General features: G+C 29.3%; 3 protein-coding genes and 1 pseudogene across 4 annotated transcripts, besides 3 other annotated features; all 4 read right to left on the bottom strand.

The window, feature by feature from the left end:
* Positions 1 to 568: part of a mobile genetic element that runs on past the window's edge.
* Positions 569 to 1,378: 810 nt separating this feature from the next.
* Positions 1,379 to 12,997: a mobile genetic element.
* TVAGG3_0544340 lies at positions 2,765 to 5,076 on the bottom strand (annotated as a pseudogene). The gene has a single exon. A coding segment is annotated over exon 1 (2,312 nt).
* On the bottom strand, positions 8,415 to 8,975 carry TVAGG3_0544330 (DNA/RNA polymerase superfamily; the record flags this gene model as incomplete). Its single annotated transcript, XM_051237967.1, has 1 exon — positions 8,415 to 8,975. The coding sequence occupies one exon, from the start codon at positions 8,973 to 8,975 to the stop codon at positions 8,415 to 8,417; it is 561 nt and encodes a 186-aa protein (XP_051095791.1).
* Positions 9,502 to 10,478, bottom strand: TVAGG3_0544320 (DNA/RNA polymerase superfamily; the record flags this gene model as incomplete). Its single annotated transcript, XM_051237966.1, has 1 exon — positions 9,502 to 10,478. A coding segment is annotated over one exon (977 nt), but the record flags the coding sequence as incomplete, so codon positions are not given.
* On the bottom strand, positions 11,311 to 11,882 carry TVAGG3_0544310 (uncharacterized protein; the record flags this gene model as incomplete). Its single annotated transcript, XM_051237965.1, has 1 exon — positions 11,311 to 11,882. A coding segment is annotated over one exon (572 nt), but the record flags the coding sequence as incomplete, so codon positions are not given.
* A 1,557-nt stretch (positions 12,998 to 14,554) lies between the features above and the next one.
* Positions 14,555 to 14,591: a mobile genetic element.
* Positions 14,592 to 16,486: the final 1,895 nt, after the last annotated feature.

Here is a 16,486-nt window from a genome sequence, read left to right as displayed (position 1 = left end):
CTTCCATCTCCACTACAAATGGGAGAAACTTTGTCCGAATAGTTTAACATTCGGACAAAGTTTCTCCCATCTTTCAATGTAATTGCTACCTGTGAGGTACTGACTTGAAGTCAGTGCTTCACAGGTAGCAATATCCAAAAATTTAAAAACATTTTATCAGTTCGTTAGAGAACTAGAGCCTCCTAGGTACTGAACCAGAATCAGTGCCTAGGGGACTCTAGTGATCTATATAAATCTGAGAAACTTTGAGGAAATTGTTCGACATTTCCTCAAAGTTTCTCAGCAATTTAGCGAGGAATGTTCGTTATCGTGTAGATATTTATAATATATACATTATAACAAACATTCTCCGCTAAAAGATGTAAAATCTTATAAGAAATAATTGCAAAAGAATAACAAATTGCAACAAATTTTATATGAAACTGAACCTTATGAGGTAGTGATTCAAGATCACCGCCTCATAAGATTCAGTTTCAATCTCAAGTATCTCAAAAGTAAGGCTCTATTTTTTGCCATGTAAAGTGTCACTTTTTCTGTCAAATTGTTTTTATCGTTTTCGTTTACAACAGGCTTCCTAAACGACATAATGAAGAAGGCGGATAAAACATATGTGGATAGTGAGTTAGAGAAGAAGGCAAATTTGGTTTATGTTGATAAAAAAGATAATGAAATTAAAGAAAAGGTTGAATGGTATCATGAATGAACATTTGAGACTTTTAAAGTTAAAGCTGATACAGGATGGGCTTTGGGATGTTTAGACCTTAAAGCGGATAAAACTTATGTTAATGATGAGTTAGAGAAGAAGGCAGATAAAACTTATGTTAACGAAATATACCAAAGTTTGATAGGAACAAAAAATATTGAAACTATTGTTGGTGACTTTTCTGTCAATGAAGAAAATAAATATTTTAGATGGCAGTTTGTACACTCCTTAAAAAATGGTACACGGTGTAAACTCATTCCGAAAAATAACAATGAAATGTATGTAAGCTATAAAAAGAATGATGGTACACAAGTTAAAGTTCCATTAGACAACAACTGCGACTTAAATTATATGGAGACGAACAAAAGAAATATTTAAGAGTTTATGAAATGGTAGATATGACATTGCCTGACCCAGCTCCAGCACCATATTATTATGACTGTGGAGATGACGACAGAACACCACGTGTAGATGAACAAAAGCTAACATTATATTTAGATTATTATAGATATAAAAGATATAATGCAATAGAAAAAACGAGAATAGTATATTATTATACAGATGACAGAAATAAATATTATAGTCAAGATTTTACCTACCCTGAAAACATAAGATTATATTATAAAAAATATTCTGACACAAACCAGAAGAAACCTGAAATAGTTGCACTATATTTTAAGTTCAAAAGAGACAATCCTATAATATCTCATATGTTTGATTTAATGAACCCAGTAGGTTCTATTTATACATCTATGGATGCAAGAGGTCCTCAAGTAATGTTTGGTGTTGGTGCATGGGACAAATAGTTGACAGGTTTTTGTATTGTGCAAACTCTTCAAAGGAAACAGGGAAGTAAAACGATTTCAGTGAAAATTTACCTGCACACAGTCACTACATAGATTTAAGTACATCTCAAGCGGTTGGCATAAGCATAGATATTGGATTGGTCAGGAATGACAAAAGGTAAAGGATATGATGTTAAAGATGATGTTAAGTTGCTATAAATTGTTACTGGAGTGACACTCAGGGAGAAGGAAACCATACACATTTCGTTTCAGGATATACACAAACAACGGGACAAAGTAAGAATACATGCCACCATTTATGACTGTATTCGCATGGTATAGAGTTCAATGAACGCTCAATGTTGTGAAACAAACTTTAGAACGGACTGAAAGTCCTGAGTTCCAAAAGAGCGAACGGTATAATTTAAATTTTTATTTTAGTATAAATGAAGATTCTACCATATGGTGTTATTGGAAGAGATAAAGATGGAAACCCAATATTTGATCCAAAGTTAAAATTAAAGTTACTGACAAGACAACAACTTGAAAAGTTGCTGAAACCAAAACAGGATGAGAAAATGAGAAAAATTTAAATTATGCAATTTTATTTTTATCATAAATGATAAAAATAATTAAGCCAACTATTTCTAAATTAATGATACCAATGAAATCATTTCGTGGAGTACTTATCCCAGGTTCTTCACAATTAGCTGGGGCAAGTGTTGTGACTCAAGGTGGAACATTAGCGAATCCATTCAAATTATTAACTAAAGATGAACTTAATAAAATGATGATAAAATAACTGATAACAAAATTTTATTTCAGTGCTACGTAGCCTGTCGATATAAGATTTTATAAATTACATATTTGACGTAAATTTATTTCCCATTTATTCAATAATTAATTATTTTTGAATAACTGAAGGTGACACCACGTCACCATGTCACCAGGTTAATTAACTTCTCTGAAAAAATGAGACAACATGACATTTAGACAACATCATAGGAGGAAGGCATTTATGAATTATTTTTGAATAACTGAAGGTGTCACCACGTCACCATGTCACCAGGTTAATTAACTTCTCTGAAAAAATGAGACAACATGACATTTAGACAACACGGCAAGATTAATGCAAAAATAATTAATTTTTGAAGAACTGAAGGTGTAACCACGTCACCATGTGTCACCTGGTTAATTAACTTCTCTTAAAAATGATGACAACATGACATTTTGACAACAGCATGGGTTGAATGCAAAAATAAATTCCAATCATACTTTATAAAGCATCATTTACAGGTATTTCATCGTCAGTAAATGAATCATCATTATCGTTTGGTTCAACCTGTTTATATAATCCTTTCATTTCTTCTTTCAAAACATAACACCACGTCTGTTTACCATCTATTCTTCTCTGTTTCCTTTCACATTTATCCTTAATACTCATTTGGAAATTCTTGTCTTTCATGTCTGATGGTTTGCAGAATAGAGCATTTTTACACGTCATACCTGCACACAATTCATCATAATGTGTATTTATCCATACATCTAAAGGATTTGTTGATAATTCAATTAAATCTTGTTTGGCTTCAGTCATCGGTATGATTCGTACATTAAATGATGAAAGGTCATATTGCATAAAATACGTCAGTAAATTATCATAAAATTCCTTTGTGCATGAATCCATTAAATTCTTGAAATAATCAAATTGACCCTTGAATTTACCATTGACCCTTAAACCCACGTATCTTCTGTCTCCAACTTCAATTTTGACAGGGTAGACGTTGTTAGTTACGAAAATGAAGTTTGCAACGTTCTGAGCAGTTCTTCTGGGTTGATTCTTTTCATTAATTCTAATCTCATTATCCGTAATAATTGATTTCAAAGCGTTGAAGTTTGCGAGTCTATCTTCACCTACATTCTTGAGTTCATTAAGTACAAGAAACATTTTATTCTCAACTACTGAATTGAAATTACCCGTTAGCTCACCTATTTCAGTAATGTTTTTACATGAATAACCGGCGAGAAGTTCAGAAATAATGTCTGTAAATCTGTTTTTACCTGTTCCCTGAAGTCCTTTCAAAATAATTGCTGTTTCATTCTTGATTCCAGGATGTTGAATCATTGATGCAATCCAGCCGAGAAGGTATTTATACACTTCATCGTTATTATCACAAATGGCTTCTTTAATGAAATTCATAAACATCTCAATTTTTGAGTAATCTGGTTTTTCGAGAACGTTGTATTTATAACCCTGAAACGTTGAGAAAACATCTGGAGAATCAGATTTAAAGCAAACACCCTTAACGGTTAATGAGGATAATTGATTTAGTAGTACGTCCCATGCTGTTATGGTTTTACCTTCTTCTTTAAATAATTTAATCATTTTGAGTGACTCTTTCATGTTTGATTGAAGAACGAATGATATTTGATTCATTTTGTCGTGGATATTATAGTCCTTTGAATGAAATATTTGTTTCCACAATCTACAAAACGGATTACACGTGATAAATCCTCAATTACTTCAGAACTGTTTTTATACTGATGATTTTCAGCCTTGCGTCTAATATCTGTTATCAAAAACGAGTCATCAAGTTTGATATCAAATGTTATTTTTGGCTTACGTAATAAAGGTAAAACGTATTCATCATAATATTCCTTTTGATATAGTTTTAGAATCTTCACCAAAACAAATGGAGAAGTCATTAAATGTGCATATCTACTACGTGCTTTTTCAAAATTACTTTTTGCATTTTCTGTTAAACTGCAGAAGTTATAAACGTTATCGTATGCTTCATTAATCAAATGATTAGGTAACGAATTAATAGCTTGAAACAGTGTGAATAATGTTATTTCTTTTTCTAAATTCATGTTTCCACCGTCATTATGTACTTCAAAATCACAGATGCCATCAACTATGCTCTGGGCAAGTTTATCGTCAATGTTTACATCTTTGTTTTCATTCATGATAGTCTTTATTTCTTCGTTCTTTTGTTCAACTCTTACCTTAATATTCAAATCATTCAATATATCATTCACTGTTCTAGTTAATGTTGAATCATAACTTCCACGAATGAATGAGTATGTATTGATTGGTTCTGTTGCATTCTTTCGAACTCTTGAATCAGCCATAACCACTAATGAACGTTTTGAATCATCAATAGAAGTCATGATATCAATATCATAATCATTGCAAGAATAGCATTTAATCATTCTGTTCGAAACTGCATAGAAGAAATTAGTGTTGCAATAAATGTGAAGACCTCCTGAAGCGGTTTTAACGATAACATCTTTATCCGAAAGTTTTGATAGAATGTCTTTTCTAACTGTTTCTTTAAATTCATCATTGTATGATTTATTGATATCGACATCTATAATCGTTAAATTTTGAATTTTATTTACTAATAAAGCCATACCAGTTTTCCTTCCTCTTCCTCCATCATGTTTGAGGTAGTTGTGTAAATCAATCTTGTTTTCACCAATTCTTTCGTTGAGGGTTTTAGTTTCTGCCACAACTAATTCCTCAACTAATGAATCAATAACTTTTTCATCAGAAACGATATAGTTGCTGTTGTTGTTTGTTGCTGTCATTTATATAGGAATAAAAAAATAAAAATAATTTTAAAACTAACTTTATTTTTGGACTGCATCATATTTCCTATGATGTTGTCAAAATGTCATGTTGTCTCATTTTTTCAGAGAAGTTAATTAACCTGGTGACATGGTGACGTGGTGACACCTTCAGTTCTTCAAAAATAATTAATTATTGAATAACCTGAAACCATTAACGTAAACATTAACGATAAAATATATTTCCTATGATGTTGTCAAAATGTCATGTTGTCTCATTTTTCAGAGAAGTTAATTAACCTGGTGACATGGTGACGTGGTGACACCCTCAGTTCTTCAAAAATAATTAATTATTGAATAACCTGAAACCATTAACGTAAACATTAACGATAAAATATATTTCCTATGATGTTGTCAAAATGTCATGTTGTCTCATTTTTTCAGAGAAGTTAATTAACCTGGTGACATGGTGACGTGGTGACACCCTCAGTTCTTCAAAAATAATTAATTATTGAATAACCTGAAACCATTAACGTAAACATTAACGATAAAATATATTTCCTATGATGTTGTCAAAATGTCATGTTGTCTCATTTTTTCAGAGAAGTTAATTAACCTGGTGACATGGTGACGTGGTGACACCCTCAGTTCTTCAAAAATAATTAATTATTGAATAACCTGAAACCATTAACGTAAACATTAACGATAAAATATATTTCCTATGATGTTGTCAAAATGTCATGTTGTCTCATTTTTTCAGAGAAGTTAATTAACCTGGTGACATGGTGACGTGGTGACACCCTCAGTTCTTCAAAAATAATTAATTATTGAATAACCTGAAACCATTAACGTAAACATTAACGATAAAATATATTTCCTATGATGTTGTCAAAATGTCATGTTGTCTCATTTTTTCAGAGAAGTTAATTAACCTGGTGACATGGTGACGTGGTGACACCCTCAGTTCTTCAAAAATAATTAATTATTGAATAACCTGAAACCATTAACGTAAACATTAACGATAAAATATATTTCCTATGATGTTGTCAAAATGTCATGTTGTCTCATTTTTTCAGAGAAGTTAATTAACCTGGTGACATGGTGACGTGGTGACACCCAGTTCTTCAAAAATATTAATTATTGAATAACCTGAAACCATTAACGTAAACATTAACGATAAAATATATTCCTATGATGTTGTCAAAATGTCATGTTGTCTCATTTTTTCAGAGAAGTTAATTAACCTGGTGACATGGTGACGTGGTGACACCCTCAGTTCTTCAAAAATAATTAATTATTGAATAACCTGAAACCATTAACGTAAACATTAACGATAAAATATATTTCCTATGATGTTGTCAAAATGTCATGTTGTCTCATTTTTTCAGAGAAGTTAATTAACCTGGTGACATGGTGACGTGGTGACACTGAAAAAATTAAATTTGGATTGAGTTTAAAAATTCATCTTTATTAAATTCATCTCTTCCAACCAATTTATTTATTCTATTAAATTCTTTTATTTTTGCTTCACTCAGTTTAATGATTGAACGATAAGTTTCTAATTTTTCGATTATTTCTTTCCTCTCTTTATCGTTTTCAACCCCACCACATTGCGGCTTCTTTTTGTAATAGCATATTTTTGATTTAATTCTGTTTAGTTTCTTTTTATATTCATTGTCTGGACTCTTGGCTGCTTCGTTGTCACCCATTTCTTACGAAATAAAAAAATTAAATATTATTTAAATATAATGGAGTAATAAAATAAATCGGAATTTCTATTAATTTATTGTTAACCTCAACTAATACATTACCGTTAATATATCTAACAAATTCAGCTATTGTGTCAAATCTTCGTTTTCTTTTTGTCATTGATTTATCAGTTTTTCCATAATCGAGATGAATCAAAACTTTATTCCCTTGTTTAAAATTCATGAGCCCCGAATTAATTTGTTCACGTTTAACATCATTTAACCTTTCCATTTGCTTTCTAATATATTCCCATTCTTTTGAAATATCATTTTTCATTTCCACTGTTTCATGTTTATGGTTCTATGCCATGTATTATTGTAATAATATACTAACTGTTGTATGATGGAGTCATGATTTCCATCCCAGTATATCTGACCGTTAACCCCTAACACATCTCTAAGAGTTCTCATTACCGCATCAACTATTTTATTATGAAACGTATATGGAGAGGATGAAAGTAAAAATTAATTTGTGGGAAATAATGAGCCATAGCTGCCTGAAATCCTTTATCACCATCACCCCTTATATTATCTACTCTTTCATGATCTAGTAAGTATTGTATAGCTCTTCTTGTTTCCTGTTCTGTTTTCCCTTTCACCGGAATGCAATATAAATATTAGTGTTAATGTTAATGGCAAATAAATAAGTAACGTTTCCTTTTGAATATTCTAAATGATCGATTTCGTATGAATATGGATATGGTGCAAATGAAGGGCGACTAAATTTTTCCTTTAACGGTTGAATTTTTGGGTCAATTGGTTTATTTAATATCTTGAAATCCTTTTTAAAATCTTTTTGCTTCTTTAATGTTTGAAATGGATATAATAAAGTGAATGATGAAGGATTAACTGAAGGAGGAGGTACTGTTGTTGGAGGTTTTGGTGTTGCAAGTGGTTTAATTTTATCTGCTTTGATTTTGGATGATGAAGTTTTGGAATTCATTCCCCCCTTCATTAATTCTGGATGTATTCTATTCATTTGTTTTAAATATGCTGTATATAAAGGTTTGATATACTTTCCCACTTCGAGTTTATGTTGAAGGATGAATTCCAAAAGTTGATCTTCATTTAAAAGTCGGGCTGAATATGGTTTAACTAATGAATCATAAATTAAAGCTTGTGCATCATTTATGGTCTGAAGGACCTGGGCGTTTTGCACCCTTTGTTTTTGTTCCTTTGGCTTTTGCGGCTCAGGATTATATAAATTATATAATTCATCAATATCTTCTTTTGTTAATACTTTATTTTTGAAATCTTTCAATTGTTTAAGTTGTGATTTAGTTTTTCCCTTTGTATATTCATTATTTTTAATTTTGTCTTTAATTTTAGAAATTATTTTATCATGATATTTCAAAATTTCATTTTTATAATACGGATAATAATATTCCATATCATCACCCATTATATTGTTATTATGTTTTTGGAGATATGCTTTTAAATCATAATAATCAAGAAAATTTTGATTAAATACTAAATCATCAATCAAAATTTTTAAATCTACACTATCCATTTATATAAAAATAAAATAAATGTTTTAGGGCCCCCACCTCTTTGAATCATAGTATCAAAACCATTATTTACGGTTCCTTTTGTCTCTTCTGTGGCATTTTATTAAATAAATGGCATACAACATCCATTTTCACAACATACAGCCTTAGTGTGTGCTCCTGTTAATGCAGTCTTACCGATTGTTAAGCGAGTCATTGACCTGTTTTTAAGTTGTAAATTAATATTCTGACCATCAAATATCACTTTATCATTTATTATATCCAAATAATTTTTAGGTGTTAATTGTCTATTTTGTCGTAAACTAACACCTTTCATTTTTTGTGCAATCTTTTTAAAATCACTTCCATCAATTGAACCGTTGAATGATGTATAACACTTAGGGCATAAAGCAACCATGTTATCACCTTGTTTCTCAATTGCTAAACCCAATAACTTCTTCTCATGTGCTTTTTCTTCAGCTTTATTCTTTAATTTAGGTTTAAATTTTTCATCAAAACAGAAGAAATCAAATGGTGCGAATTTGAAAATGTTTTTATCATAAAACTGTTTATCGGTAACAATTGCTTGAAATGCTTGAGTGTTAGGAAGATTTGGATCGCCAGCGATTGCCCAATAAGATGAATCAGTATCACCTTCAATGAAATGAAAACGATTAACATTCATGCATTTATACATAAAATCATAAATGAAAACCAAATACCAGTATTTAGCATTATCTAAAGTGAAGAATACCTCTTGTAAACATGTATCACATCTATAAAATCTATCTTTGAGCATCAGTTGATACGTATCCTCTCCTATTTCTCTTATGTTTTTAAACTTATTTGACATACATGCAACACGTGCCTTCTGTGCATTCATTATTTTAGTCTTTGCGTAATTTTGTGTATTCATTGCATCGTAACCATATGATCCATTAAGCGAAATCTTGCAAAATAAACTTTTTCCTTTATTTCCTTCTAATTCAGCCTTTTGTCTTTCGTTCATAAATTCGTTCGCAAATTCATTAAAACAAGTGTTTTTAGTAAATGTTAAAATTGATTGAATATCATCGATGATAAAATGAAATCTGTCTATTAGATACCAAAGATAATAAGAAGAAAATGGTTGATATTGGTTGTGTGTTGATGCTAACTGAGTTAATTTCCTCTGTTTCTGGTCAACTGGTAGATTGTTTGATTTCATGTAATTATACATAAAACTGCCAATTGTTTTTTCATCTGTGATAATATCTAAGTTTCTTATTATCGGTAAAAAGTTTATGTAATCATTAATGTATTTTTCATCAATGTGACCCTTTACTTCAGCCACGAATAAAGTATTTTTCTTCTTAATTATTCCCAGTGCTTTTGCTTTCTTTGTTGCTGTATCACAAATGATAACACCATTCAATCTTCTCGGCATATACATTTTATGGTCAGTATATTGAATGAAATCATGAGGATTAGATGAAAATGATGAAGGATATAATGAATTAAAATCAACACCAACGAAATGAGTCATAATGTTGGTGGTGTCCTCATTTGATACAGTTTTAGTTTCTGGACTATATGAAAGTTTATTAATGTGCGTGATTCCTTTAAGATTAACACGATGTTGAACATTTGATAGACCACCAGTAATTCCATTACGGAGAATGTGATAAGCTTCAACTGAATCTAAAGTCATTGGTAAATTATTTTTTAATGCATAATTTCTTAAATTGATTCTTAAACGTTGAACATCTTCATCTTTATTTGATTTTACGACATTGCAATAACAACACATTAACTGACAATTTTCTTTGGTATGTGGTTTTTCATTATCGATTCTATCCAATGTTGGTTTATTTGCATATGTAAACGCTTTACCACACATTTTGCATTTAGATGAAAGGATTAAATCGTGATAGTATTGAAAATCATCCATTGAAACATTATTTTTAGTATCTCTTTCTGCTTTTTCATCTTGTTTCTTATATGATTCAATTTTATATTTCCAATACTTTTTCGTTAATTCAAAACTTGATTCTATCTCTTCCTCAGGATATTTTTCATTAGGATTAAAGTCTTTATATGCTAAAGCGTAACGAATCATTGAAGCATTCGATGATAAAGAAAGATTATGAAGCATATCAATTTTATAAACAAATGTTTCTTCAATAATTTTATCGATTGGGTCAATCATAATTTCAACATCTTTATTGCAATAATGAATAAAATATTCTAATCTATTCTTAAAATTTTTAGCATCATTGAGATATATTTGATAATCACTATCTGATATAGTTTCTTGAGTTAATGCTGAATAAAATAAATCTTGAGTGAATGGTTCCACTTTATATAATTCTTCTTCGTAATTTTCCCACGTGATGAATTGATAAGGGAAAAAGGATTTAACACGTGATTTATTGTTTCCGAAATCTTGAGTGAATTGGTCTAATGTCCCACCCGCTATATAATTTCTGATGTCAATAAATCTCAATTCATATGGAACGTTTGTTTTCTTTACAATGATTTGCTTAAATTGTGAAGATGAACCCAGCATTGATTTTATTTTCCATTTTGCAGTGTTTAAATCACGAAGAATTAAATTTAAATCAAACTTTCCCGAATTAAAACCTATGATATTCACTTTATTGAATTCCTCATCTAGAAGTTCTTTAAATGCTTCCTTCTGTTTTTCATTTAATGTATGAGACAAAGTCCCCACCAATTGCGGCTTCAATAATTCATTGTATTGACTCATATTTGATTCAACAACTAATGAACAGGTTGAAAATAAAAACTCAATCCAATCAGAAATAAAAGAATCACTCGAAGTTAAGCAAAAATTCCTCGTATATGTTTTATCGTTTAATTTAACCGTTGATGATACCATGAATGGTTTTAAGTAAGCGTTCAAAGTTGCACACTCAGAAAGTTGTAATTCTTCTTTAGTCTCTAATGTTTCGAAGTCAAAAGTAATATAATATCTTGTTGGTTTATAATATTCCTGCAAATTGTGAGCTAATAACCACTGATATATCTTCTGTTTCGTAATATGTGGTGCATATGGTTGCTGTGTCTTTTGCAACTGAACGTCTTGAATTAATCTTCCATTATTTTCTTTACATTTCTCACAATGCTTTAAAAATCTTCTTTGGTTTTTCCTTTCTGGATCATCGCGGATAGAATAAACTTCTTCTTTACAAAATGGACAAACTTTATAGCCGGTGAGTGCTTCAACGTCTGTTATTCTGTCAGCGTGAAGTTTTCCACATGGACTCTGTGTTAATAAAATATTTACTGTTTCAAATTTTGGATCTATCATTATTGATTCCACTAATGGAAAGTCTACCTTATTTATGTCCACGTCTTCTGGTTGAGGATCACAATAATAGAAATCAATATTAACATTTAACATTCTCGCTAATCTCTCACTTTCTGATGAAATGTCAAACCCTTCATATGCATCTATTGCTTCATTTAAATAGCTTCTACGAGTTTTAGGATTAACACCATCAGGAATGTTATAGAAGCGTTTAAATAACCTTCTACCTTCTGCTCTAATTTGATTATCATTCATTTTAGCTGTTCCGTTTTTGTTCATTTATGTAAGAAAAAAATTAAAAAATAAATAAAAATAAAGTTTATTTTTTAAAGCCCATAAAATGAATTAAGAACACATAAATTTTTATCATCTGCGACGTGACGAATACATTTTAATTTACTCAAGAATGCGTACCCTGATACATTAAATCTAATTCCTGTCTTATTTAATTTCACAACTTTGAAAAGGAATGTATGAATAGCTATAAAATGATGAGAAGATGTTTTATGGGTTGCTTCCATTTTTTCTGAAATAAATGAATAAATATAATGCTTATACGTTTTCATATCTTTTATATTCTTAATAACGAATGGTATAGACCTTTCAACTTCGTCTTCCTTCGGTGCTGTTCTTTCATATGAAACATTATTGGTATCTTCAACAATGAAACCGCAATTACATAAAATTTTATATGTTCCAATGGTTTCTTTTGATATTTTATCTAATAAATCAAAAACTTTATCAACACCTGTGCATTTATTTAAATAATAATTTGTGTAAATATCATGATCTTCTTTCTTAATCGTATTAGTTGCATACGTCACGTTTTTAAGAGCTTTTTTGAATTTCTCAGAATCTAAAGGTGGTGAAAGTAGGATACAGGGGTATCCTTCATTATCAATAAATTGTAACTTATGTTTACGAATAAATTTAGTACCTTCTTCTGAAAGTGTTTCGTCTATTTCACCATCTAATAAATTTTGTGTTGATTCTGAGACATAATTTTTATATCTTTCTTCATGAGATTTCTGTACTTCTGATTCTGAAGCTGGGATATTCATTAAACCCTCTACTTCATTTTCATTATATTTTTCAACTTCTCTTAATTCCTTAATTTTTTCATCTATTTCATCTCTTATTTTTTCCAGTCTTTCAATTTCATCGTATTCATCATCTTTAATTCGTTCTTCATAATATTTGGGGAAAACATCAGGTTCTTTAGGTTTTTCTTCTTCAGATGTGGGATATAAGAAATTTATAACATCATCTTTATTCATTTTTCCATCATAATCAAACTCATTTAAAAACTCCGCGAATTTTTGACAATTTCTTAAATAATATTTATCAACCTCATAACCCGCCTCCTCTAATATATCCTTTATTTCCCTGTTTGTGAATCCTAATTTTTTAACGTCGTTAGTCTTGACACTCATTTCTTACGAATTAAAAAATAAATTATTCAAAAATGTAAGACATGAATTTTTAAAGTTTATTTTTCATTCATGAAAATAATTATTTCTAATTTCTTTTACTCTCTCGTACATACTAGATTTAAAGAATTCAGAACATTTCCCATAATCTCCTAAATGTTTTCTTATCCCTAACGTGTGCCAGTTATTATATGAAACTGAATAAACTTTATCTTTATCTTTACACCTTTCATCACTTCCAATATATTTATATCTCAGTTTTGATTTAGCATTTTCATATTCATTAACGTTTAATAATTCACAGTCTTCCTTTTTAAATAAATGTTTTATGTATTCAGGATTTAATACTCTACGTTTATATGCTCCTAACTTAGTTCTAAAGGTTTTTCTACAAAATTTAGGAATTCCATCCTCTTTAATGTCATCAATGATTTCCATTTCATTATTTTCAATTTCTTCTTCTCGTTTATGAGGTCTTTGATTATGACTCCATTGATTCCATGAAATTAAATATTCTTTATCATTATATTTATACATCATTAGCTTGTTTTGGCTTTCATATTCATTTAATAATTCACAATCTTCATTTTTAAATTGAAGTTTAACCCATTCAGGATTTAAACAATGTTTAATTAATCGCGGAATATCTGACATCATCTATATATAGCTTCTTTTATAAAAGATAAAAAATAAATTATTTTAAAATTAATGTTAATTTTTTAATGATTTATAAATAAATATATTTTAATGCATCGTCTATATATAGATGTAACAAAAAAAGTCACACAACCCTTCATATACTACTACTTTCACAAAATCTTAGTTAAGATTGTGATATCAAATAAAATATTCGTTTCTTGAAGACTTAACCCTGCTGAGACCTTAAATTTGAAATTTTGATCCTATTATATTAAGGATTCCGGATGGCTAAAAAGTGACAGATGGCTAAAGGATTCCAAGAAAGGAATTTGGCTAAGCTATATTTTTTTTAAGTCGAACATCGTGACATCATAATTACTCGGAAACTAAAGCGTAATATTTAATCTCAATGAAAATCTCTCAGTTGATAGATAATCAACTTATCTGTTTCACTAAACTTCGCTCTATATGCATTTTTAAACTACTCAGCAAAACGATTACGATTAACTAGAATAAAATACATCTAATTTCTCATTTTTGACCATCTAATAAATTAAATCTCGGAAAAACTTTGCTCGTCGTGAACTATTACGTAAGTTTTTGTTATCACGTATATCTAATACACTTGACAGGATGTTCTTTTTGTACCTCGCAAAATAATTCAGAGATTCCAGAATAAAATTCCTTATATTTACAGATTATCGCATACCAATCTCACATTCATCCATATATTACGGTCACTTATCTCAAATGAGAATTTCACCTCTGAGATCAGACCTGAATTTATTGGTATTTATCAAAACGTTTGAAATCCGAATCAAGAATTAGAAGCAACATTTCGTAAACCTAAATGTCGATTGAATGTTTTGTCTATTTATTCTGTAATAAACAGAAATTCATCAAAAGTGACAGCTCTCAATTTTTTGACATTTGTAAATTCTAAATTGAATGAGAAAAATGAAATAATACTAAGCATAATACAATATTCTAGATTTAATTATAATTAGGAAAAAGTTAGTTTTGAGAGTACTTTTCATAGGCATATAGAATGAAATCTTCTGAAAAATAATATCACATAAACTCATATTATTTTCTAATATATAACTATTTTATATAAAAATCAAATTCAATGATCTTAAAAGCGAAGGATAAACCTCAAAATTTACGAATATAATGAGTGGGAATATAATGCTTATCTATCATAAAACCATATGAAATATCAATTTTTGCTTTACGCCTAATTTTTGACGACAATTAGCAAAAAATGTTAAATGTTAACACTCAGTCCATTTGAATATGAAAAATAAAATTGACTTTGATTAAATGTTTTTATTTATCATGCAATTCTTCTTGCGACCAAAGATTTGAATAAAAGTTCAAAAAATAAGATAACTTAAAAAATAATATACGGTAGTGTTTACTAATAGATGAATAGTATATAAATTCTATTAAAATGGATTTGATCCAAAAAAATATAAAACCAAAAATAATTGTTATAATTTAAATGAAGAAGTAATTTAAAACGATTTTATTTATGATCAAATTTTATATATTTTACTTCCACATATTCGTCTAGTCCATACAAAGGATCGAATAATTTCATTGTGAATACTCAATGTCATATGTGGAATCACAACCACTGTCTCAAATTATATTCATGTGCTTCTCAATACTTCGGTATAAGTTTATTTGTATCATTTTTTTCTATCATCCTTTTTGATATTTAAGAGAATAAAACACTAAACTTCGTTAGTTTCATTATTAATGGAGAATCAGCACTACAAAAACATGTAAACGTTGATAACTCTTCCCAAAAGGTATAAATTGCTGAATTTAAGCTTCCTTCATAAAAGCCTCAACTAACATATACCAATTCATAAAAAGTTTTTTTTTATGTACTCAAAAGTGCCATTACTAAAAGCATTTCAAGTGAAATGCAACCAGTAAATGAAACAGAATTCGATTTTAGTGACTTTAAGCCAATTGAAGCATTCGAATACCCTAGCCAGGCTTCAAAAATTGTTTGGGACCTCAAATCAAATAATATTTTAGAATCATCTTTCCAAATTATAGACTTTATTAAAACAAACAAAATTTCTATCCAAATGGCAATTAATTTTATTGATGTATTTTCAAAAATGCGTGATGAAAACATTGAATTATTTACAGAACTTTATCAAAAGTTATCAAACGCATTTTCATACATCTGCAAACCGAAAAATAAAAAGTTAGCAACACTATTATGTTATAAAGGTTTCAAATTTGAAAATTTTCGTCCTATAATTAAAGAAGATGAAATTCTCAATTTATATTCAAGAAAGTCACCATTATTTTACATTAAATCCGATAAAGTTGATGATCTTAAAAGTAAATTCCCAAGCCTTTATATTAATCAGAAAATAAATGATGAAATGACTCTACTTGATTGTGCAATTAAATGCGGATCAGAACTATGTTTCAATTACTTGAAAAATTTAGGAGCTAAATATACTAAAAACTCCGAAAAATATGCTGTTCAAGGCGGAAATAAAAACATTTTTATGGAAATGATTGAAGACGGTAAATCATTTGATAAAATGATTAATATAGCATTGAATTATCGACAGTATGAAATTGCAAAGTATCTTAAATCAAATTTAGGACAAACTTTTAATTCAATAGCAGAAAGCATGTATTACGGAAACTATGATGTTGCATCTTATTTACTTTCTAATGGAAAAGATATCAACGATATTTACGGTTATTTTCTTTTCATATTGATTATTGTGTTATAAGAATCACTTTCTTTTCATATTGATCACTTTCTTATGAAAT

This window comes from Trichomonas vaginalis, chromosome II (genome assembly GCF_026262505.1).
Source record: "Trichomonas vaginalis G3 chromosome II, whole genome shotgun sequence".
Lineage (NCBI taxonomy): Eukaryota > Parabasalia > Trichomonadida > Trichomonadidae > Trichomonas > Trichomonas vaginalis.
This window is presented reverse-complemented; position numbering and strand designations above follow the sequence as displayed.